The following is a 23,333-nucleotide window of genomic DNA, read 5'->3' as shown; positions in this document are numbered from 1 at the left end:
ATAGAAGTGATCAAATAAAGGGCTATGAGGAAAGTCCAAAAAGAAATCTCTTAATTGAGCAGTGCTTTGAAATTGAGAGCTATGGAATTTGGAGTATAGTTCCTAAAGAGATGGTGTCTACTACACCATTGGCCTATGTAGTTACAAACATATTCCCATATATTTAGTAGATCTTTTTGTTGGTTTGAGAAGATTCTTTTGTTTGTTTCCAACCAAATGTACCATAGAATGGCCATTGTTGCGTTGAATATGATGATGTTCTTTGTCATCTTTGTTGGTTTTATTTGGCCAAGGGAGTGGCACAGAGATTTTAAATTATCAACATGCATTTGATGACCTATTTGTCGTTTGAGGATGTCCCATAAGATTTTGACGGAGCAGCAATGAACTAAGAGATGATCTATGTTTTCACTACAAGAGTAACACAGAACGCACCAATTTGGATTGAGATAGGAATGGGGTAGTCTATGTTGAAGAACCTCCGTAGTGTTTATCCCAAATGAAGAACTTGCACTTTTGAGGAATGACAGAATTCTAGAGGTTTTTAAAAGTACGAGGGTCGAATCCCTTGTTGCAATTTGAAGGATAATTAAACACGACTTCTTTTACTAAGGCCGTAGATAAGAGATTTTCATTACTTAGAATCCATAATGGCTTTCTGATTCCTTTACCATCTCTGATTTGATCCGTTTCGAGAGAGTGATTTCTTTATCATTCATAATTCTTCTTGGAGCTATTCCATTGACCTTCATTGTTGTTCCAGACCTCCTTAACAGATTTTACCTTTGTTTAGGATAAAAAATTAAACTTTTTGGTTAATTAATGTTTTCAAAGTTATCAAATTCAGTTGGTTCAAGTTATGTTTTCAAATCTTTGTAATATTATTTTTATTTGTTAAGCCTTTCACATGTTTCGAACCCACAAGTGAGAAAGAGTATTAGATGTGACATATAATTAAATTTGTTCTTATATTTAAGTTTTTTCATTCTTTCATTTCAAAATAAATGATCACCAAACAGGGCACGTACCAGCAATCTTATCAGCTTCTTCTTTAGTGAGTTTCACTGCGAATCCATTGAAACTTCTGTTGTATGTATAGATCACAGATTCTGGAGCAAAAGGGCTGAAGTAAAAACCATACAAGATCTTCAACAATTTATTGTGCTCTAATACCTTTTTTTTTTTTTAATTGTATTATAAAATTGCAACTCTTGAGACAAAAATCAGTATAGTTTTTTTATATATATTCTTTTAAAAAGCTGAGCTTAAAAAAAACATGAACCTTAGAAAGAAATGTATAATATATACAATATATTGAATGTTTAGTAGTTTTGATGTGAAAGAGAGGAATATATACAATGAACTGTGATGTAAATTAGCTGAATCAGGATCGTCCTTTAGCTTCTTCCCCATGTAAACAATATAAATCTGCATGGTTTTTCAAAATTAACCAAAAAAGAAAAGAAAAACTTGTAGATGAAACCTCAACAAAATATATGTATATATTATAATTTATAGTTGTTCAACTTTGACTGTCTTGTACCTTTCTGCCATTATCGTCAGAATCCAAGGTAGAGGCGAGCAGAGTACTAAAGAAAAGGTTGAGAAACACAAGATTGAAGAGAAGAGAAAAAGACATAGTATTACTTCTTGTCATAAGAGGAAATATTCAATGATATCTGGGGAGATGATTCGAGAAAGTGAAGAATAAAGGAAGAAATAAGGCTTTTTATAGGAAAAAATCTTCAATTGTGCTACTGTCCTTCCTCGTAAAAATTGTTAAGATGAATTTTTTTGCCTTCTAATAATCAATAGGTATAAATTATAAGTATAGTTTTACTGTTCTGCTCTCATATAATTAGAGTTTCCTAAATTTGTTAAAGCGGTTGAGAAATACGGTTCTTGGTTATATGTACAGTAATTGTAAACACAGTTGTGTGCAATCAATGAAATTAAATTAACAGGAAGAAAAATAAATAACACGTCAAAATTTGTTATCCAGTTCCATGGTTACACATCTACATTTGGGCTTGTTTGCCCAAGATAGAAGATCTTATATATTGTGCATGCAATAATTGTTAAATACATAGTTATGATCGAAGGTACAACGGTCTACACATTTATCACTGTGTTGTACTAGAACTAACTCATCAGAACTAAATAAATAATAAGATAATAATCATAACTCATAAGGATAAAATATCCTCTTAATCTCAAAACTACGGATGATGTATTCAACTCAATCCCGAACAACTTGGTGTTTCTTCTACCGATTTTTCTTATTACTTTCTATAAAGAACTGCCGAGAAAAGACTTACCGTCAAAAGCTTAGATGCTTTTTCTTCCTTGCTTCAAACTATACATCTTCTCACACATGATTTTACCGAGATATAAGCAACAAATCAATTCCTTAACAACTCTATAACCAATCTATCAATAATGAATTAATTTGCATGTCATGAAATAAAATAGGTGGGACCATTTACTAACGGCGGTTTTACCATTTAAAATATAATTTCTCAAAAAAAAAAAAGTGATTTCTTATAGGTGAGGAAGGTGCGATTGTCCCTTTCCAACCAAATATTCCATAAACTTGGTACCCACCTGGTTTACTGTAAATGACACAGTTAGAGGAATAATAGCGAAAGTGAAAAGAATTGATCAATGATGTTGTCCAGAGAATTTAAAAGAGTGGAGGAGGAAATGATACTTTTGAGATATCTAATTTCTTCCAACAAACATCTGCTTACTGTTGGTTGTGTAGATGCTGATTTTTTTCCCCTCTATTTCTTACACTACATAATTCATATCATTTTCATGTAATAGTTTATTTTTGGTGAATTTTAATAACATTTTCCTTTAATTGAAATTTTTAAAAGAAATTGAAACTATTTCTTTTAAATGGGAAATTGAAACTAACTTTTAGACTATAAGCAGTAAATTTTTTTTTTTAATAAGTATTAGTTAACAAGGTAAAAAAAATTATTTATTCAATCAGATAAAAATATAGATATATTTACCCAAAGAAGTATTACACATATGGTTTGTTTGAGTCTATATATAATATTTTATTATTATATTATTAAGTTTGATTTCCTCTTGGAAGGACAGACCAACTATCAAAATCCTATTATTCCTAAAATTTAAAAAATCAATTACTTACGAAACAAAAGTTTACACTTTTCTATATAATAAGATAATATAAGATATAAAGTACAGTAAAATCTTATTTATAGCATAACAATTGTCGGAAAGAGGGTTCTATTGCTATAAATAACTTTGATATATAACTTTATTTGCATTTTTGTTATATATCTTAGGATTATATTCTTAAAATATCATGAATTGTGATAAAGATGATATAGATATGTTAACTTAGTTGAGATGTACTTTAGCGAATCTACTAATCCCTCCTAATCTATAATTACAAGAAAAGAAAAAGAAAAAGAAAAAAAAAACTCTTAAGGGTACTAGTCCTCGTAGTTTAAATAAGTCTTAATTAGTCTTTAGTTTTAGTGTTAGTAATTTGCGTTAGCCTTTCCAAATAAAAGCTCTTCAAGGGAGAAAAAAGAAAGAAAGAAAAAAAAAAAGTCTCTACCAACCTTACCTTTATAAATTATTGAAAAATATTTCTATCTTGTCTCATCATGACTGATATGATTTGGTCTCAAATCGATGAATTATTTGTAAAATTATTAAAGAAATACATCAAACCTAAAGAACATGTTTTGAGTGTTAATTTTTCCGTTGCTTCTATTTCTTTTATTTATTTATTTGGTTAGTTTTTTATTTATCCTAACTAATCGGAAGATTAATAGTTCTTGATTGTTTGGATTCTGCTGGATATTTTCAGGTTGGGTTTGCCGCTTGTTGTGGGTTTCTATGTGTAAGGTTGTTGGTTTGGTGTGGTATGCTTTTTTACCAAACTGAGCTTTTTGATCCTGAAGGATTTCTCATTGAAACTTGGGAGCTGTATCTCTAATCTTGGTGAGTCCATCATACGTGATACCTTACTACTATCATGGAAAGTTTTTGAGAAAGTAGGAGCGAAGGGATTGAAAAGAGTCAAGGGAACGCTTGACAGACAATGTTGCACTATGATATCTCATACACATGCTCTCGTATTCATGAGATAGGTTCAAAGTAGAACAATCCAAGAAAGTTGTATCTATAAACCTTGGATTGACAGTGTACAAGAATATTCTGTATCATGTTGATGTTTATATAGTGCACTACAACAAACTGGGCTTTTAATAGCCCTTGAAGATAGCCCAATTTAAATTGGGCTATTGAAAAGAAAAAATGAAAAAGAAAAAGAAAAATTATATTTTGCTTTGCACGCCCAAATTGAAATTTCACGCCCAAATCTCTTTTGCTCTGCGCGCGATAGGGTTTTCGTTTCAATCCATTTCTCATCTTTTTTGCTGCCCTCTCGACGACGACGACGCTTTCATCTGTGTCTTCAATCGATTTCAACCGACGACGACGTCGCTTTCATCTGTGTCTGTTGTCTCTCTGTTCGTCGTCATTGTCTCTGCCCGTCGTCTCTCTATTGTCGATTATCGTCTCTGCTCGTCGTCTCTCTATTGTCGATTATCGTCATTGTCTCTACCCGTCGTCATTAGCTTTGCAATGAACTGCTGCTGAAAAGGTATATATATCATTGCCTTAATGAGAACAGTTTGACATGAAATGTGTTAGAAGAAATTATTGTTTTTACTTATTATTCTTTTCAATTGGAAGATACATAGGTAACTTTTCTTGGGTAACATGCCATTGTTCATATTGTTAAATGGTTTTTCATAAATATGAGAATATGAAGTAATCCAATTGACATACTAAAATGTGAGGGACCAAAGATTTGTGATTAACGAAGGATGCCAAAAGAGAAAAAAAAAAAGCAAAGAAAACTCTATTTGAAATATATTAGTAAAAAATTGAATTGAATTAAATTAAATTAGTTTAGAAGAAAAAGGAGAAATGGAAGGAAGACTGACCAAGTAAACGGTGGTGTTGCTGTCTATCTCTTATATCCTTATCTCTTACTTTACAACTCATTTAATCAGATTTTCAAGTCAGTTCCTAAGCTTTCAGTCTTCTGCATAATCAAAGGAGTTATTAGTTTGTTCTTTGTATTTCACCTTTTATGAACAATATTGAGTTCTGAATCTTAAACTGCTTATTCTGGTTTACAATCTTTGAAATTTTGCCATTCCTAGCCGAGTGCATTTAATGTCTCAGGAACGATTTAGACGAAATTCTCATGTCTGATTGAAGCATTTGATATCTATCTGCACAATTGTCATTTTAGCATCTTTTTCTGCTACTTTATTTCACGCCTTTTCTCATATCTGCTATAGAATGTGCTTGTTTTGTGAGCTTGTATACTTGCTTGAGGTCGTAGACGAATCAATTTCTGCTGTGTGATATATTATTTGGTTATAGTACAGCTCCTGAGTTCTCCCTTTGTGGCATTTGAGTTCTTTGGCAATTGTTTACATTTTACAAGCATCCGTTTGCAGCTTGCATTTGAAACCAATGCTGAGAAGAACAAGAACCTTTGAAGATATCTCTATTTTCTCATATGCATGTTTTTATGAGCTTTACATAGATAATGTACACTTTTACGACTTTCTTAGCTGGCTGCTTCTGAAAGTCGAACTCATTCATTCGCCATTTATTTCCGCTGTTCCTCTCCTATGTATGTTTGCTTGTTGTTCCCTCCGTTTTCTTATGCTTAAGGAAACTTTAAGATATGACAGTAAACAAGAATGTAACTTTTCCCGAGTCACCTTTGTTAGCTCTGGTATATCATTTATACATACAGTTATAGTCAGACCGTTGAGCTCAATATGTTATAAGATCAAAAAGGTGTGCTAAACGAGCCGAGGTGGGAGTTTCTTGATGAATGCTACCTTCAGTTTTCTCAAGAAAAGGAAAAAAAAGCATGGAGTTTATTTCTCCTTTTTGTTATAATATCAAATCATTTCTAAGTTGGTTGTTCTTTGAATTTTGAAATGTTATGATTTCCTAAGTTGGTTGTTCTTAGAAGAAATCTGGATGTAATCAAAATTATCTGGAATAGAGACATATTTAGCTTAATTTTCTAGTATATTTTGATATTTTTTGGGTAATATCTCTTCTATCGTTGTTTCATTTAAGAAATATTTGTATAATTGTTTCACGTGGAAGATATTTGGACAAAATCATCCCCTAGCATTGGCTACTTGCATTTTTTGTTGGGAGCTGTTGAACAATATCGACATCTCTATGTTAATATTTTTCTTTTATGCAACCTGACTTGACTTATGTTTTGCATTTTTTGACTCAATTGTCTCATTATAAGACTCAAATTAGTGCGGTTCAGATCAAACAAGTTGTTCTTTAACTTATTGTTATTTTACTAGTTCATTTTCTTTATTTGGTGGTTTCGCTAACTCTTTGAAAACAAAGAAAAAACAGTCTCGTTATTCGTCAGCAAAGACCAAAAATTAGAGTTTGATTGGGTTAAAATTTGTGTTGGATCAAGTTATAAAAGGACCTTGTCTTAACAGGATTACCTATATATCCTGACCAACCATGATTACCCAACCTAGTCAAGTAGTTTCTTAACAGGACTTTGCCTTGCCTTTTGCTTTCCATGCAAATGGGATTACCTTGTCTCAAAATAATCAAAATATTTATGTTGTGACGATTAATTAATAAGAGTACTATCTATGTTCCTTTTCATTTCTTCTTTGACTTCTTTTCATATTCTCTTTTCTCAAGTAGTGCTTGTTGACCAAGTCATTGACGATTGAATTGGTCATTCAATTAAATGCACCAACATCTCAAAAATGTTCAACAAAGATTGGGTACATTTAAATCGGTATGAAATTAACCAACTTTTAATATTGAGCTAACCTTTAATGCATATTTAACTAAATTAACTTTATTTAATAGTGCTACTAATGAATATATGGAAGGAGCATGGAATTTTCTGCAAGAAGTGAAGAAAAGGAAGCCAAATGCCAACAAATTTTTATGTCCATGTAAAGATTGTAGAAACATGGCACATTGTGATTTTCAAATCATATATGAGCACTTGGTCATTAAGGGAATGGACCCTACATATAACTTTTGGTACCATCATGGGAAAGTATGTGAAGGAGATGAAATGGAGAATGAAGTTGATGATAGTTTTATGTGTGAAGCAACAAACTTCTATGAGAGCACGTATATGGGAAAAGAGGACATCATTCATGACAATTCTACATCAAGGAAGGAAAACAAATTTTCTCAAAAGGTGGAAGAGGCAAATACACCATTGTATGGTGGTTGTACGAAGTATACAAAGATGTCAGCAGTTGTAGCATTGTACAAACTGAAAACTTTTAATGGTTGGTCAGATACAAGCTTCACTAGCCTTTTGGGGCTTTTGCATGACATGCTCGCAATGGACAATGTTATTTCAAGATCCATTTATGAAGTTAGAAAATTATTTAAGGAATTTGATTTAGGTTACCAAAAAATTCATGCATGTGTTAAAGACTGTTGCCTATTTAGAAATGAGAATGAAAAGTTAGAAAGTTGTCCTCATTCTGCGAGTTCAAGATGGAAGATTGATGAACGAACAAACCAAATCAAACAAGGTGTGCCCGCCAAGGTATTGAGATACTTTCCTATCATTCCACGACTTAAACGTATGTTTAAAATAAATGAAGTTAGTGAAAGTTTACGGTGGCATTTGAGTCATAAAAGTACTGATGGAAAGATCAGACATCCTGTTGACTCTGTTGCATGGGAAACAATTGATAAAAAATGGCCTGAGTTTTCAATGGATCCACGTAATCTTAGGTTGGGCCTTGCTACAGACGGGTTTAACCCCTTCTCCAATTTAAGTAGTCGATATAGTTGTTGGCCGGTCATGCTTGTTACTTACAATATTCCTCCTTGGTTATGCATGAAAAAAGAAAACATAATGTTGACACTGTTGATTCCTGGTCCCAGACAACCCGGAAATGATATTGATGTATATCTACAACCCCTTGTGGAAGATTTACAACAACTATGGAAAGAAATACAAGTTTATGATATTGTAGGCAACACACATTTTAATTTGAGATCAATTCTTATGTGGACTATAAATGATTTTCCAGCATATGGAAATCTTGCCGGATGCACTACAAAAGGTAAATATGCATGCCCAACATGTGGAGATAGTACTCGTTCTTATTGGTTGAAACATAGTAAAAAATTTGCATATATGGGTCATAGACGATTCTTGTCAAGGGCTCATCCATATCGAAGAAAAAAAGCATGGTTTGACGGTAGAATAGAAGAAGAGTTACCCCCCAAAATAGCTACAGGTAGTGCAATTTATGCCCAACTTCAAAATTTTAATAATTGTTGGGGAAAACGTGAAAAGAAAAAGAGCAAAAGTCATAAAGATTTGTCAAACCAAAGGTGGAAGAAGCGATCGATTTTCTTCGATCTACCATATTGGAAGGTAAACCAACTTGAAGTTTATGATATATCTTATTACATTTCAAATTAGTATGATTCGAACTATGTCATAAACTATTTGAAACTTTGATTGTCTAGGAATTACCAATACGACACAACTTGGATGTCATGCACGTGGAGAAGAATGTATGTGAGAGTATTATAGGTACATTATTAGATATAAATGGAAAGTCAAAAGATGGGGTTAATGCAAGAAAAGACTTACAACTTTTGAAAATTCGTCCTGACTTGTATCCTCAAGATTGTGGAGGAAGAACTTATCTACCTCCAGCTCCACATACATTGTCGAAGTCCGAGAAAAAAATATTTTGTTCAAGGTTGTACAAACTGAAGTTGCCTGACGGATACAGTTCAAACATTTCAAAGTGTGTATCATTAGATGAATGCAAAGTGATGGGGTTGAAGTCTCATGATTATCATGTGTTGATGCAACAACTTTTACCAGTGGTGCTTAGAGGCTTGCTCCCAAAAGGTCCAAGACATGCAATATACAGGCTATGCTCATATTTTAATAGACTTTGCCAACGTATAATTGATAGAGAGGTTATGTTGGATCTTGAAAAAGAAGTGGTGGACATTTTATGTCTTCTTGAAAGGTACTTTCCTCCGTCATTTTTTGACATAATGACACATTTGGTAATTCATTTGGGTCGCGAAGCCTGCATATGTGGACCGGTTCAATTTCGTTGGATGTACCCATTTGAAAGGTACATGTCTTTGGTCCATTCATAATTATGATTTTTCATGTATTAATAACATTTATTTTAGATACATGAAGGTATTGAAAGGTTATGTACGAAACAAAGCACGACCAGAAGGGTGCATTGCATCATGTTACTTAGCTGATGAATGTGTTGACTTTTCAAACAAGTATTTTAAACAATCAGTTGAGGTAGTGAATAGTCAACAACGTAATGAAGAATACCAAAACGATGTCATCTTAGAGGGTCGTCCTATATCTTCTGGAACTTCAATTGAACTATTCGATGATGTACTTGAAAATGCACATCGATATGTCTTATTCAACACATCAGAGGTGGAACCATTTATAGAGTGAGATATGACCCTAAACAATATTATTAATACTGTAATTTGAGTCTATGAATGATCGTTTATTTGGACAGGATTCATATGAATGAACTCATGGTTTTAGACAAGAGACTAGAAAAAGATTCCAATCTACTTTGGAAGATTCATACAGAACAATTTCCATTGTGGTTGAAGTCTAAGGTGATACTAACTAATTTGTAAACATCCTATCAAACACTGCATATATGAAACTGTAAGATACTTTAACTAACAGGTAGATATGTTTATTCTTATCAGATTGAATTAGATTCATCCGTTGAAGGTTACTCTGAGTTGTTAAAATGGCTTGCGAATGGACCACGAAAGAATGCAATGTCTTACACTGGATACATCATAAATGGGAAAAGATTTCACACAAAGAGTGTTGAAAAATCAACTCAAAACAATGGTGTTGCTGTAGATGCTACAACATTATGTCGATCTAGTGCCAAAGATAAATCTCAAGTTATGGATGTAGTTGCTTATTACGGAGTGTTACAAGAAATCATCTTGTTAGACTATTATGTCTACTAGCTTCCAATCTTCAAATGTGATTGGGCAAATGTTCGCAATGGAGTAAAAGTTGAGGAAGGATTCACTCTTGTTAACTTACATCAAAGTCAAAGCAAGTTTGTACGAGAGCCTTTCATACTAGCCTCACAAGCCAAACAAGTGTTTTACGCTAGAGAAAATGACACTTCAAATTGGTATGTCGTATTAAAAGCACCACCAAGAGGGTTTCACGACTTGGAAATGTACGATGAGAATTATGATGATACTTTGGTTAGTAATGAAAACATAAGTAATGCAGTTGAAGATGTTGATGAAAGTGACGAGCTTACTTATGCAAGACAAGATTGTGAAGGTGTTTTCATTTCAGAAGTTGTTTGAGAAGTAGGTTGAGAAGTAATAGATTTTTGAAGAACCAAAGTGTTCTTATAACTTTTTGGTGTGCCCATCTCAATAGAGATATTGTGAATTAGACTTTTCTCTATATATCCTCTTCTTTTTTCTTCTTTCATTATAGCATTAGACTATTCGTTTTTGTGAAATGTGAATCATCAGACACAAGTATTATATTTTATGTACTCCCTTTCTGTTTTTCTTTTTATGTATTCTCATCTCACTTAAATGAATGTGCTTAACAATGGCTCTTTGTTCTTTATCTTTCAAGATACCATGTCTCTAAAAGTAAAAGGTAAGAAAAGGTCTACACGAAGGAAGCTTATTGGTGATAGTTTGCTTCTTCCAAATGAGGAAAACATGGAAAGTTCTCCCATTGATGTCCACCCCAATACTTTATCACCGAAGCCTACTGACAAGATAGTTGAAGGTAATCCTATATTAGACTCACCAGCTACTCGAACAAGATTAGCAATTCGTAGGCAAGCAACAACTTCTAACGTGAATGGATTTGAAGAACCTCAATTGGAAACGACAACTTTGCCTAATGAGAAGGCAGTTGAAGATCATGTTGTCGATGAAGAACCTCCATTTGAAACGATGACTTTGCGAAAAAAGACAAGAGGACCTACAAAAATGAAGACAATAGCCGTTGAAAAACAATCAAGAGTGGACATTGTTTTCAATGAATATGGACAACCCATTGGTAATGAATCGGTAGGATTGGCTTCTTTTCTTGGACCACTAGTGAGGGAGGTTGTACCAGTGAATCTTGAGAATTGGCTAAAACTACCAACAAGATTGAAAGTAGTGTTATGGAAATCTATCCAGGTATTAAGTTACTTTATTTTTCTCTAATAAGTTCATTACTTTATTAAGTTACATTATTTTTCATTTCTAACTCTTTTATACTTCAGTCAAGGTACAATGTGGAAGATTGGCAAAAAAAGTTTTTCTTCCAAAAGATGGGTAGATTATGGAGGGCTGGAAAATCTCGTTTAGTAAAACAAATTCGAGATGCCCCAACAAAGGATGCAATTTTGAAGCTAATGCCTGATAATTTACAATCTGTAGATGATTGGATGGATTTTGTGAGTGAGAAGACTAGTGCAACCTTCAAGGTACGTAAATCTCTACTTCAAAACATATACACTTACATTTGAATTATTAATTTGTGTGAAGTTTGAATGTCTTTTATTTGAGTAGTTGAAAAGTGAAAAGTACAAAGCCATGAAGAAAAAACAACTCCCACATACATGTAGTAGAAAAGGGTATGCTCGCTTGGCCGAAGAGATGGTAAAGTTTGTTACTATACTTTAATTTTGCATTTGTATCGTATATGTGGTTTCATTGTATAAATCTCATTTTGTAGAGAAAAAGTAGTTCGGATCCATCTTTGGTCACAAGGGTTGCATTATGGACTAAAGCTCACAAAAGGAAGGATGGACAACCGGTGAATTCACAAGTTGCTGAGACACTTGTATGTCTTCTTTGCAATTTCTGTTCGTATTCTTAGACTTGATTATCGTTATTGAATCTTTTGGTATCTTAATTATATATGTTGTTGGGTTTTTCTGTGTGCAGGAATCTTTAGCTTTTCTAATGATTTTTTATATTCAACCAAAACTCATATGTATTCATATAAACTTTATTCAAATTTTCCACAAACAATCATAACTCTCAATACACATATACACTGTGATTTTCTAACAATGTCAAATAACAAATTCAAGAAAAAGTAATACTCAAAATATTATCTTCCAAACCATCCCATAAACATTTCAAAAACAGTAGAAATTCATTAAAGGAAGATGACCGGTCGTCTTCATAAAAAGAAATTAAAAGAGGAAAACAAGTGAAAGAAAAAAGAAAAAAAGAAAAAAACAAAATCTTACCTATCAATACGATTCTGCAACTTCAACAAGAACTTTTCATTATCTTGTTCAGCAACATGGAGTAACATTTCAATCAAATTCTTCCTATCTTGAAACCCAAGCTTAAGAATATCATTGCTTCTAAATGAACACCCACCTATCTTGAAACCCAAGCTTAATGAAGATCTTGAAAATCCATCCACTACTATTGATCTAAAACTTCCATTGCTTCTAAATGAACACCCACCAATTCCCAAATCCATTCTTTCTCTTCTAATATATAAATTCTTCAACTTTTTTCATTCCAGATCAATTCAATTGTTAATTCATCAAAATGACATGAACCAGAAGTTTCGTTTCTTTTAATTTTTCGGGATTTATTAAGGGGATGCTGCAGCTTTATAGGAAGAGAAGTATTGAAGATGAAGAGATTATCAAATGAAATAAGTAGAGAAATTAGTCCAAGAGATTATCAAATAAGCAATAATGGATTTGACTAACTCAGAAAGTTGGCTGAAGAGAAGAAAACTCATAAACTTTAAAGGATGAAGAAAGAGAAAATAAATAAAAAAGACAGACTTTACATTCCAATTCCAGTTTCTTTCTTTCTCTCTTTCTTCAACTACGAAATCCAATCAATTTTTGGTCTTCCTTCACATTATTTTATTAAAAAAGACAGACTTTACATTCCAACTCATAAACTTTAAAGGATGAAGAAAGAGAAAATAAACCTTTTGTTTTCATATTGACGTGCAGATTTAGACATTTCTGTTCACCTATAATTATAGTTTATCCATCTAGTAATTAAATCCTCTTCTTGTTGTGAAAACATTCCTCTCTTCAAATCAGGTCTCAAGTAGTTTATCCATCTTAGCCTACAACTTTTCCCACATCTTTCCAAACCTACAACACACCACCAATCAAACAGTATTAAAGAATTGTTGAACATCACTTTGACTAAGTGTAATGTTAGATATGTGTTTATATATTGCTAGAAGTGTATATATTGTAACGCCCCAAAAATTTAGATAATTTTGGAGTCAGTTATCTTAATTTTGTTTATCTAGATTTAATTTATTGGGCGTTATTTTGAATCCATTTAATGAGAATTATTTGATTTATGTGGGAATTAAAATTAATTAAATATTTCTTGGATGAATATTTAATTAATTAGAGGTTTTGACACGTGGTGTTTGTTGAGTTTTTATTAAATGGTAGGTTAAGAGGATTAAGTAAAGTTGTGGATTTTTAGTGTTGTTGAACTTGAATTTAATTAAATAATTATGGATGTTATTTAATTAAATTGTCGGGTGAAAAATTTGTTGGAGATTTGATAATTATAAGTATATGTGGAAATATATATATAATTATTATGTTAATGGAAAAGATAATTATATTTGTTGAAATATAATTACTTAAGGAAAAGATAGTTGTATTTTGGGGAAAGGATATTTATTAAAGGAGAAGAAGTAAAATAATTATATTTTGGGAAAATATAATTATTTGTAAAAGGATAATTAATTACTTTGGAGAAAGATAAACAATAATTAATTATTGTGGAAGATAATTAATTGTTTTGAAGAAAGATAAATAATAATTAGTTATTGTGGAAGATAATTAATTATTATGTAGGAAGATAAATATTGTTTATGGAGTGAAGTTGTTATGGTTGAGTTAAGATAATTCATGTTGGAAGTTATAAGTGATTTATTGGAAAAGATTTGATTGATTAAATTAATTGAGGACTTAAGTTAATTTGAGATTTTGGAGGGAAAAGTTAGTTTTGGTGGAATTTTAATTAATTGAGTATATATATATAGATATATATATTTAATTAATAATTTGGAAAAGTGTAGTTAATTATATTATGGAATATAATTATATTTATTTGGAAAAGAAAATAATCCATGAAGGGAGAGATTGGTTGATTTTGATTGGACGAAAAAGATATATATTTATAAGAGAGAATAATGGTTTAAATAAATATATATTTATTGTAGATTTTGGTGAGAGAAAAATAATAATAATAAAGAAGTATTATTATTATTACTAATGGTTATAAATGCCTAAGATTAAGGCATTGATTTAGGAAAGATAATGGGAATAAAGATATATGTATATTTTTTGGTATTATATATATATATATATCCTAAAAGGAAAAGGAAAAGGAAATAATAATAATAATTATTATTATTGTTATTATTTGGGTCTATAAATAGCATTGGAATGCTTAAGATGGAATTAAAGGAAAAAGAAAAAGGTTCTTTATCTTCTTCTCTAAGATAACCCTCTCCTGTCGCCGCCTCAGTTGAAGTTAAGATTGGTCTCTTTGGAAGCTTGAGGATTTAAAGTGATGAATTTTTCATCAAGGATAAGAGGATTTTCCAACCTCCATCTGAGTAACCTTGGTAAGCCAATAAAATTAAATTAATGTTTTATTAATTTAATTTTGGATCTATTTGGGTTTTCTGTAAAAGGTTCAATTGGCTAAACTTTTTAAGATCTAAATCTTGGATTTTTCCCAATCAAGGTTGAATTGGTTTCAACCCCAATTTTTAGAAAGTTAATTAATTTGGGAGGATTTTTGGATGTTAGCCAATTGCTAATTTCATTAATTAAGATACTAAGTGTTCCTTTTATGATTAGGATCAAGTTAATTGGAGAATTTTACTGTCAACTAGGGAGTACCTTTGTTTGGCTAAAATCTCCAGGTAAGAGATTCTCCTACTAGACCTTCGAACTGAATTCAAGAGACCGCATGTAATTATGATTATGCATTGATGGTAGCTAAAATGCATAATTTGATGATAATGATTATACTGAGATTATGATGATAGTTGATGTTGATGATGATGACTGAGATTATTATGTTGATGATTGATGATGATGACTGATGTTATGTTAATGACCGGTAGTATGTTGTTGATGACTGTTGATGATTGTTAATGCATGATATATTAATCACATGATTAAGGACGTTAAGATTAATACTCATGCCATGTTATGATGTTATGTTATGCTACATGCTATGGATAGGGTGTTCTGTTAACTTTGTCTATTAGAGTCGTACCTGCATGGGTGTCCTTCGGGATCACCACCTATTTAGGACTGTGTGGTCCGACGGGACGCCAGTCTAGCATGGATATAGATATGATTCGAGTGATTCGACGGGGTCCTCGCATCCCGATCGTCTTAGTGTTACCCCCGGGTTCACTACAGACCAGCATGTCCTAGGTGCTCCCCCGGGACACCGAAGACCAGATTTTCGTTCCTACGGGAGCGCATGTTGCACGTGTTCGGGAACGTGCCAGAGATTGGGTACCATTTTCAGGACTCTAATGGGAAGTTAACAGACACCTAGCGGGACTAGTAGTAGGTCCCTTACTGAGTATATGTTTATACTCACTCTTTCTATGTTTAATATTTCAGGCGAAGGTAAAGGTAGAGGAAAGCTGGCGAGCGACAGAGAAGGATCCGTGACATGCCATATGGGGACTCAATTTTGCTTCCGCGTTTATGTTTCAGTGTTTTAATATTCCATTTTTAATGAAAATTTATTCTTCCCTCGTTTCAAAAAGTGTCTCTTGTCATTGTTCCTTTTAGTAACGACCTCAGCTTAGTATAAAGAGTTGGGTCGTTACAGTTGGTATCAGAGCGTCAGCTTTTAGGTTCTGTAGACTAACTTACGATGTGAGTCTCTGATTTTGTCTCTATATATGGCTACTACGGTCCTTCGTCACTCGCCAGGTATGTATTTTATGATACATGATTATGAATATGCACGTGACCTTGCCTGTATTAAACTAGAACTGCATGAATGTTATGATTTAATGGTGATGGCTTTGGTGGTAAAGTTTTAAGAAAAATGTTGGCACGTAAAGATGCTCAAAGGGGTGATTGAGTAGGCAAAAGAGTTGGACGTGTTCAGCGTGATGAACTGTTTTGTGATTGGATATCTAAGAAATAAGTTATGTTGGTGGTTTTAAAGGGAACTAAAGGCATGGTTAAGTTCAAGTATATCAAGCACATTTGATTGTGTTTAGAATTGAGTTGCTGGAGAAGGAACAAAGCAAACTTTAGTGCATAGTTATTTTGGTGAGACTTCAAGAAACTGTTTTTGAGTTTACCATGAAGGATAAGTTACAGCTAGTTTAAAGTACAAGTGATGAATTAACGAACTCCTTTAGAATAACTAGCTAAGTTAATGTCATTAAAGAAAGTCAATAGTTGGACATGAGTTGGAACTTTATCAAACAAGAAAAGAGAAATTAGTGAGTTCTAAATATTGCTAAATGGTGGAGAATGCCTTACTAAGGGTGGAAGTCCGAAGTTGGAAAATAGAATGTAGTTTTTGAAGAGTTATGAATTAAGTTTTACTTGGATAAGTGTAAAGAGAAGAAAAGTATTTGAGAAAAGTAATATTTTGTCAAGTAAGGTAGAGCATTGCGCAACATGAGTGTTGCACTTAAGAAAATTTTATGGCAGAGTTACCAAGTTGAAAAGGCTACTTAGGAACAAGAGTATGACAAGGGAGCTCGATACTCGAAATTGTTCAAGGACTAAAACTTTCGAGGACGAAAGTTTCTTAGCGAGGGAAGATTGTAACACCCAATAAATTTAAGGAACTTATTATGGGTATTACATTAAGTGGACTTCAAAGTTAAGGAATATATTCGGTTGTTTTGTGTTGGATTAATTAAATATATATACATGGGTGTGTATATTTAATTAAAGATTTTGGAATTCGGTAGAATTTGTTATTAATTAAGACGTGAGAGCTAAGTATCCCAAGTTGTTCAAAGATTAGAACTTTCGAGGACGAAAGTTGTTAAAGGAGGGAAGATTGTAACGCCCCAAAAATTTAGATAATTTTGGAGTCAGTTATCTTAATTTTGTTTATCTAGATTTAATTTATTGGGCGTTATTTTGAATCCATTTAATGAGAATTATTTGATTTATGTGGGAATTAAAATTAATTAAATATTTCTTGGATGAATATTTAATTAATTAGAGGTTTTGACACGTGGTGTTTGTTGAGTTTTTATTAAATGGTAGGTTAAGAGGATTAAGTAAAGTTGTGGATTTTTAGTGTTGTTGAACTTGAATTTAATTAAATAATTATGGATGTTATTTAATTAAATTGTCGGGTGAAAAATTTGTTGGAGATTTGATAATTATAAGTATATGTGGAAATATATATATAATTATTATGTTAATGGAAAAGATAATTATATTTGTTGAAATATAATTACTTAAGGAAAAGATAGTTGTATTTTGGGGAAAGGATATTTATTAAAGGAGAAGAAGTAAAATAATTATATTTTGGGAAAATATAATTATTTGTAAAAGGATAATTAATTACTTTGGAGAAAGATAAACAATAATTAATTATTGTGGAAGATAATTAATTGTTTTGAAGAAAGATAAATAATAATTAGTTATTGTGGAAGATAATTAATTATTATGTAGGAAGATAAATATTGTTTATGGAGTGAAGTTGTTATGGTTGAGTTAAGATAATTCATGTTGGAAGTTATAAGTGATTTATTGGAAAAGATTTGATTGATTAAATTAATTGAGGACTTAAGTTAATTTGAGATTTTGGAGGGAAAAGTTAGTTTTGGTGGAATTTTAATTAATTGAGTATATATATATAGATATATATATTTAATTAATAATTTGGAAAAGTGTAGTTAATTATATTATGGAATATAATTATATTTATTTGGAAAAGAAAATAATCCATGAAGAGAGAGATTGGTTGATTTTGATTGGACGAAAAAGATATATATTTATAAGAGAGAATAATGGTTTAAATAAATATATATTTATTGTAGATTTTGGTGAGAGAAAAATAATAATAATAAAGAAGTATTATTATTATTACTAATGGTTATAAATGCCTAAGATTAAGGCATTGATTTAGGAAAGATAATGGGAATAAAGATATATGTATATTTTTTGGTATTATATATATATATATATCCTAAAAGGAAAAGGAAAAGGAAATAATAATAATAATTATTATTATTGTTATTATTTGGGTCTATAAATAGCATTGGAATGCTTAAGATGGAATTAAAGGAAAAAGAAAAAGGTTCTTTATCTTCTTCTCTAAGATAACCCTCTCCTGTCGCCGCCTCAGTTGAAGTTAAGATTGGTCTCTTTGGAAGCTTGAGGATTTAAAGTGATGAATTTTTCATCAAGGATAAGAGGATTTTCCAACCTCCATCTGAGTAACCTTGGTAAGCCAATAAAATTAAATTAATGTTTTATTAATTTAATTTTGGATCTATTTGGGTTTTCTGTAAAAGGTTCAATTGGCTAAACTTTTTAAGATCTAAATCTTGGATTTTTCCCAATCAAGGTTGAATTGGTTTCAACCCCAATTTTTAGAAAGTTAATTAATTTGGGAGGATTTTTGGATGTTAGCCAATTGCTAATTTCATTAATTAAGATACTAAGTGTTCCTTTTATGATTAGGATCAAGTTAATTGGAGAATTTTACTGTCAACTAGGGAGTACCTTTGTTTGGCTAAAATCTCCAGGTAAGAGATTCTCCTACTAGACCTTCGAACTGAATTCAAGAGACCGCATGTAATTATGATTATGCATTGATGGTAGCTAAAATGCATAATTTGATGATAATGATTATACTGAGATTATGATGATAGTTGATGTTGATGATGATGACTGAGATTATTATGTTGATGATTGATGATGATGACTGATGTTATGTTAATGACCGGTAGTATGTTGTTGATGACTGTTGATGATTGTTAATGCATGATATATTAATCACATGATTAAGGACGTTAAGATTAATACTCATGCCATGTTATGATGTTATGTTATGCTACATGCTATGGATAGGGTGTTCTGTTAACTTTGTCTATTAGAGTCGTACCTGCATGGGTGTCCTTCGGGATCACCACCTATTTAGGACTGTGTGGTCCGACGGGACGCCAGTCTAGCATGGATATAGATATGATTCGAGTGATTCGACGGGGTCCTCGCATCCCGATCGTCTTAGTGTTACCCCCGGGTTCACTACAGACCAGCATGTCCTAGGTGCTCCCCCGGGACACCGAAGACCAGATTTTCGTTCCTACGGGAGCGCATGTTGCACGTGTTCGGGAACGTGCCAGAGATTGGGTACCATTTTCAGGACTCTAATGGGAAGTTAACAGACACCTAGCGGGACTAGTAGTAGGTCCCTTACTGAGTATATGTTTATACTCACTCTTTCTATGTTTAATATTTCAGGCGAAGGTAAAGGTAGAGGAAAGCTGGCGAGCGACAGAGAAGGATCCGTGACATGCCATATGGGGACTCAATTTTGCTTCCGCGTTTATGTTTCAGTGTTTTAATATTCCATTTTTAATGAAAATTTATTCTTCCCTCGTTTCAAAAAGTGTCTCTTGTCATTGTTCCTTTTAGTAACGACCTCAGCTTAGTATAAAGAGTTGGGTCGTTACATATATATTATTACAAAACAATAGGTAAAAGTTACAAAACAGTAGGTAAAAGTTACAAAACAGCAAGCCAAAATACCTACAGTCCACTAAGAATTATGTTACAGTAGCTTACATCTTTAATAAAACAGCAGCTTAAAACAGTAGCTAAAAGTTACAGCAGCTTAGATCTTTAAGAATTGTTAAGGTCTGTTTGTTTATATATTGCTAGGAGCGTATTGAACAAACTGAGGCTGAGACGACAGTTTCAACAACAAACGTGGTTGATGATGCTTTAAGTAAAGTTCTTGGCCCCGATCGTGGTCATGTAAGAGGATTTGGGTTTGGTGTGACTCGTTCAAAACTATCTCTTTTGTCTCACCAAGATCACAAGTATAAGGTTCTTGAAAAAGAATATTTGAAGATGAAGGAAGAAATGGTAGAAATGAAAACAATGAAAGATGAAATGATCGAAATGAAAACACTTATGTTATCTTATTTAAAGAAACAGGTATTTCTTTTTTTCTTTTACTAACTTAGATTCTTTTTTTTCTCGTAGTAGTTAACTATATTTTTGGTTTCATATGTGATTATCATAGACTGAACCAAGTGAGGAACTTTCAAATGCTACTACAAGTGTGCTTAAGCGACTAAATATTCCTCCAATGCCTTCTCCATCGGTAAATTTATTTGTAATAGGATGAAAATTGTTTATGATGTCATTATCTTCTTATTCTAGTATCTCATATTTGTCTTTTCACAGAGTATCAATAACAACAGTCAAACTAAGTGCAAGTTATTAGATTGGTATGGCTCGGGAGAGATTGTTGCTGAAGGAAGATGGTCTTCTAATGATCCAACTGCTATGGTCCATCATATTCCTATTGGTCCACATGCAATTAGAGTATGGATTGATGTAGCAAAGAAACCAAATGCATATTTGTGGAGGCCAACATCAGAAATGACATGTATTGAAGAAGCTTTGGGAAGTACAGTTGCATGGCCATCTGATAAAGTGATCATTAGTATGTTGTCTAATTCTAATATTTTTTGTCTACATTTTTTAAAGATTTTCTATACTTGTTTAATTAATATATGTTTTACAAATTTATGTAGGTGAATGAAATGGAGTCGTCTTCACCAGAGGACTAAAGATTGTACACTTATGACGAACTTTGCTTGTAGACTTATGATGAACTTTATTTGTATTTTGAAGGTTAATTTGTGCGGTTCATACATTATTTACTAATATGTGTATTTTGATTGGTAATGTGTATGGTTGGTACATTTAGAATGACTACATTGTTTGGTAATTTTAGTACATTATGAATGGTTTTATAGATTTTTGAGAAAAATGTTACCTATATTTTGATTGAAAACGATTAAATAGCATTATTACTCAAAATCATAGCTATAAATACTATACTGTCGAAAAAGACTATTATAGTTAAAAATTATAGTTATAAAACAATATACTATAGCATCGACAAAATGCTATTATAACTGAAAATTATAGTTATAAATATTATATTATAGCTTCGAAAAAAGGCTATTATAGCTGAAAATTATAGTCATAAATACTATATTATAGCATCGAAAAAAGGCTATTATAGCTGAAAATTATAGTTATAAATACTATACTATAGCGTCGAAAAAAGGCTATTACATCTTAAAGATAGCACATTATTTAAGCTATATAAACTTATTATAGCTCTAACGAAAAACGCTATCAAATGTTTTTATAGCAACGTATATAAGCTATATCTTCAAACTCTACGATAGCACTAGTTATAGCTTCAAAAAAACGCTATAAAAAGACCCAGACTTTTAATAACATGGGCTGTCAGGACTCGAAAAACGCTATAAAAAGTCTATTATAGCGTTTTTCGTTAGCTATCGTTTATGTTATTTCTTGTAGTGGTGGAGAATAATTTTGTACTCATGAACTATTTCATAAGACAATATATGATCTTTTCGTATGGGTGTGAGACCAACAAAATATAGATGTTGTGGTATCGAATTGGGTACCAATCTTTTGTATTTTATAATTATTTTTACTTTCGGTTACTTATGTTGTTACTTCAATTATTAGCCTTAATGTTTTTTTTTTTTTTTTGAACAAGGAAATGGACGAGCTGCAGAAGCTAAAAGGTTTTCCAAATTAAGGAAAACACAAATTTTATTTATGATAAAGTACTTACAAGAGCACAAAGAGGGTTAGAAATGTTAGTTGAAGACATCAAATTAATTGTGGGTTTTTCTTCCTTCAAAATTAAATTAATAGTCGCTTCACATCAATTTGGTATTTTAGTTTTGGTTTTGGCTTTCTTGTTTAATAAAATACAAATTCCTCGAGTAAACTCATTTGATTCGAGGAAAGGTTCTTGGGTCTCTACTTCATTGAGATTTTGGTAATATTTTTTTAGTACCAAACGTTGAGAGTGAGGAGATTGGGAAGTAAAGAAGAATATTGTTAGCCGTATTTGGTGGATTGCTAATCAATTTAAAGGAAATAAGAAAGATGGTTAATTAGAGAAAATAGACTATTTGATTTGGTAAAAGATAATTTTTTTTAAATAATGTAATTTTAAAAAATAATTGTCAAAAATAGGGTGGAGCGAAAAAAAAATTGTAAAAAATAGAGTAACGAAGTTGTGTACCCAGTACACGACTTTGGTAAATCGTGGACCGGGTCTACGACTTCGGACCGGAGTCGTGTACCCGATCCATGACTTTCGACGACTTCAGTACTGTCTGTACACGACTTCGTTCACGTGCTCTACTATATGTACAACATGCAGGAAAGTCGTGTACGACATGCTGACGTTGTGAGCGTTCAGAGATACGCTTGTGCCTACATCATGCAGTTGATTGGCAACTTTTTTTTGTCAATAAGTCAAACACCCTAGTCCATTGTATGTTTCTCCAATTCTTATTCGATTTCAACCAGACTGGTACGTATGCGTGGTGCGCTGTGACCCTCGCATGGTTGTACAGGGAACTCTGTCGAACGAGTCATGCACAATCCTTATAGATCGTTGGCCCATTAATGTTGCTACAAGTATGGACATACAACAGATTCTCCATTGTAGTGCCATAAAGAACGCTGAAGTATCCAGTTGGTTGACCTTTGAGTTTCAGGTACTATTTCATTTACATGTTGTTTTTTAATAGAATTTGCACTATCTATAATTTATTGATGGTTTATTTCATAAATTAGATGAAGCGGTGTTCTACCTGCATCTGAACAGTCAGCAAATATGTTGTTGACATATCAATGAATATTTGCTCGGCTGAAGCAGTCTCAGATATTAAATTATTATACGAATATTTTATAATTCTATTTTTTGTTAACTACTCACGTTCGTTTTTTCAGGAGGTTTTTTTTTCAACAGGTTAATTGGACACCATAAACGCCCGACATTATGTCATCGCTTCTGCCTATTTTTTACAATAGTTTGCCTAAATACACTATTTTTGTCATTTCTTCTCAACCTATTCTATTTTTGTCAATAATTTTAAAAATTAC

The 23,333-nt window shown here is 32.1% G+C and overlaps 2 protein-coding genes and 1 pseudogene across 2 annotated transcripts; 2 read left to right on the top strand and 1 right to left on the bottom strand.

The window, feature by feature from the left end:
* LOC103500257 (cucumisin-like) overlaps window positions 1-1,740 on the bottom strand; it is a 28,740-nt pseudogene extending 27,000 nt beyond the window's left edge.
* Window positions 1,741-7,048: 5,308 nt separating this feature from the next.
* Window positions 7,049-10,464, top strand: LOC127151364 (uncharacterized). The gene is made up of 6 exons (XM_051090935.1): window positions 7,049-8,488; window positions 8,584-9,101; window positions 9,274-9,558; window positions 9,630-9,735; window positions 9,832-10,047; window positions 10,108-10,464. Exons 1-6 carry the CDS (start codon window positions 7,049-7,051, stop codon window positions 10,462-10,464), a joined length of 2,922 nt encoding a protein of 973 aa, XP_050946892.1.
* Window positions 10,465-11,404: 940 nt separating this feature from the next.
* LOC103498394 (uncharacterized) lies at window positions 11,405-21,063 on the top strand. Its single transcript, XM_051090806.1, has 7 exons — window positions 11,405-11,597; window positions 11,683-11,772; window positions 11,849-11,956; window positions 20,037-20,315; window positions 20,404-20,484; window positions 20,568-20,829; window positions 20,921-21,063. Exons 1-7 carry the CDS (start codon window positions 11,442-11,444, stop codon window positions 20,926-20,928), a joined length of 984 nt encoding a protein of 327 aa, XP_050946763.1. The 5' UTR covers window positions 11,405-11,441; the 3' UTR covers window positions 20,929-21,063.
* The last annotated feature ends 2,270 nt before the right edge of the window (window positions 21,064-23,333 follow it).

Source organism: Cucumis melo, chromosome 10, assembly GCF_025177605.1.
Source record: "Cucumis melo cultivar AY chromosome 10, USDA_Cmelo_AY_1.0, whole genome shotgun sequence".
Lineage (NCBI taxonomy): Eukaryota > Viridiplantae > Streptophyta > Magnoliopsida > Cucurbitales > Cucurbitaceae > Cucumis > Cucumis melo.
This window is presented reverse-complemented; position numbering and strand designations above follow the sequence as displayed.

Bases quoted from the DNA above. Each gene is read 5' to 3' on its own strand.
- LOC127151364 (XM_051090935.1), top strand. From the start codon at position 7,049: ATGGCACATTGTGATTTTCAAATCATATATGAGCACTTGGTCATTAAG. The intron at 8,489-8,583 runs GTAAACCAACTT...TTGATTGTCTAG, and splicing joins TCGATCTACCATATTGGAAG to GAATTACCAATACGACACAA. The intron at 9,736-9,831 runs GTGATACTAACT...TATTCTTATCAG, and splicing joins CATTGTGGTTGAAGTCTAAG to ATTGAATTAGATTCATCCGT.
- LOC103498394 (XM_051090806.1), top strand. From the start codon at position 11,442: ATGGGTAGATTATGGAGGGCTGGAAAATCTCGTTTAGTAAAACAAATT. The intron at 20,316-20,403 runs GTATTTCTTTTT...TGATTATCATAG, and splicing joins TATCTTATTTAAAGAAACAG to ACTGAACCAAGTGAGGAACT. The intron at 20,485-20,567 runs GTAAATTTATTT...GTCTTTTCACAG, and splicing joins CTCCAATGCCTTCTCCATCG to AGTATCAATAACAACAGTCA.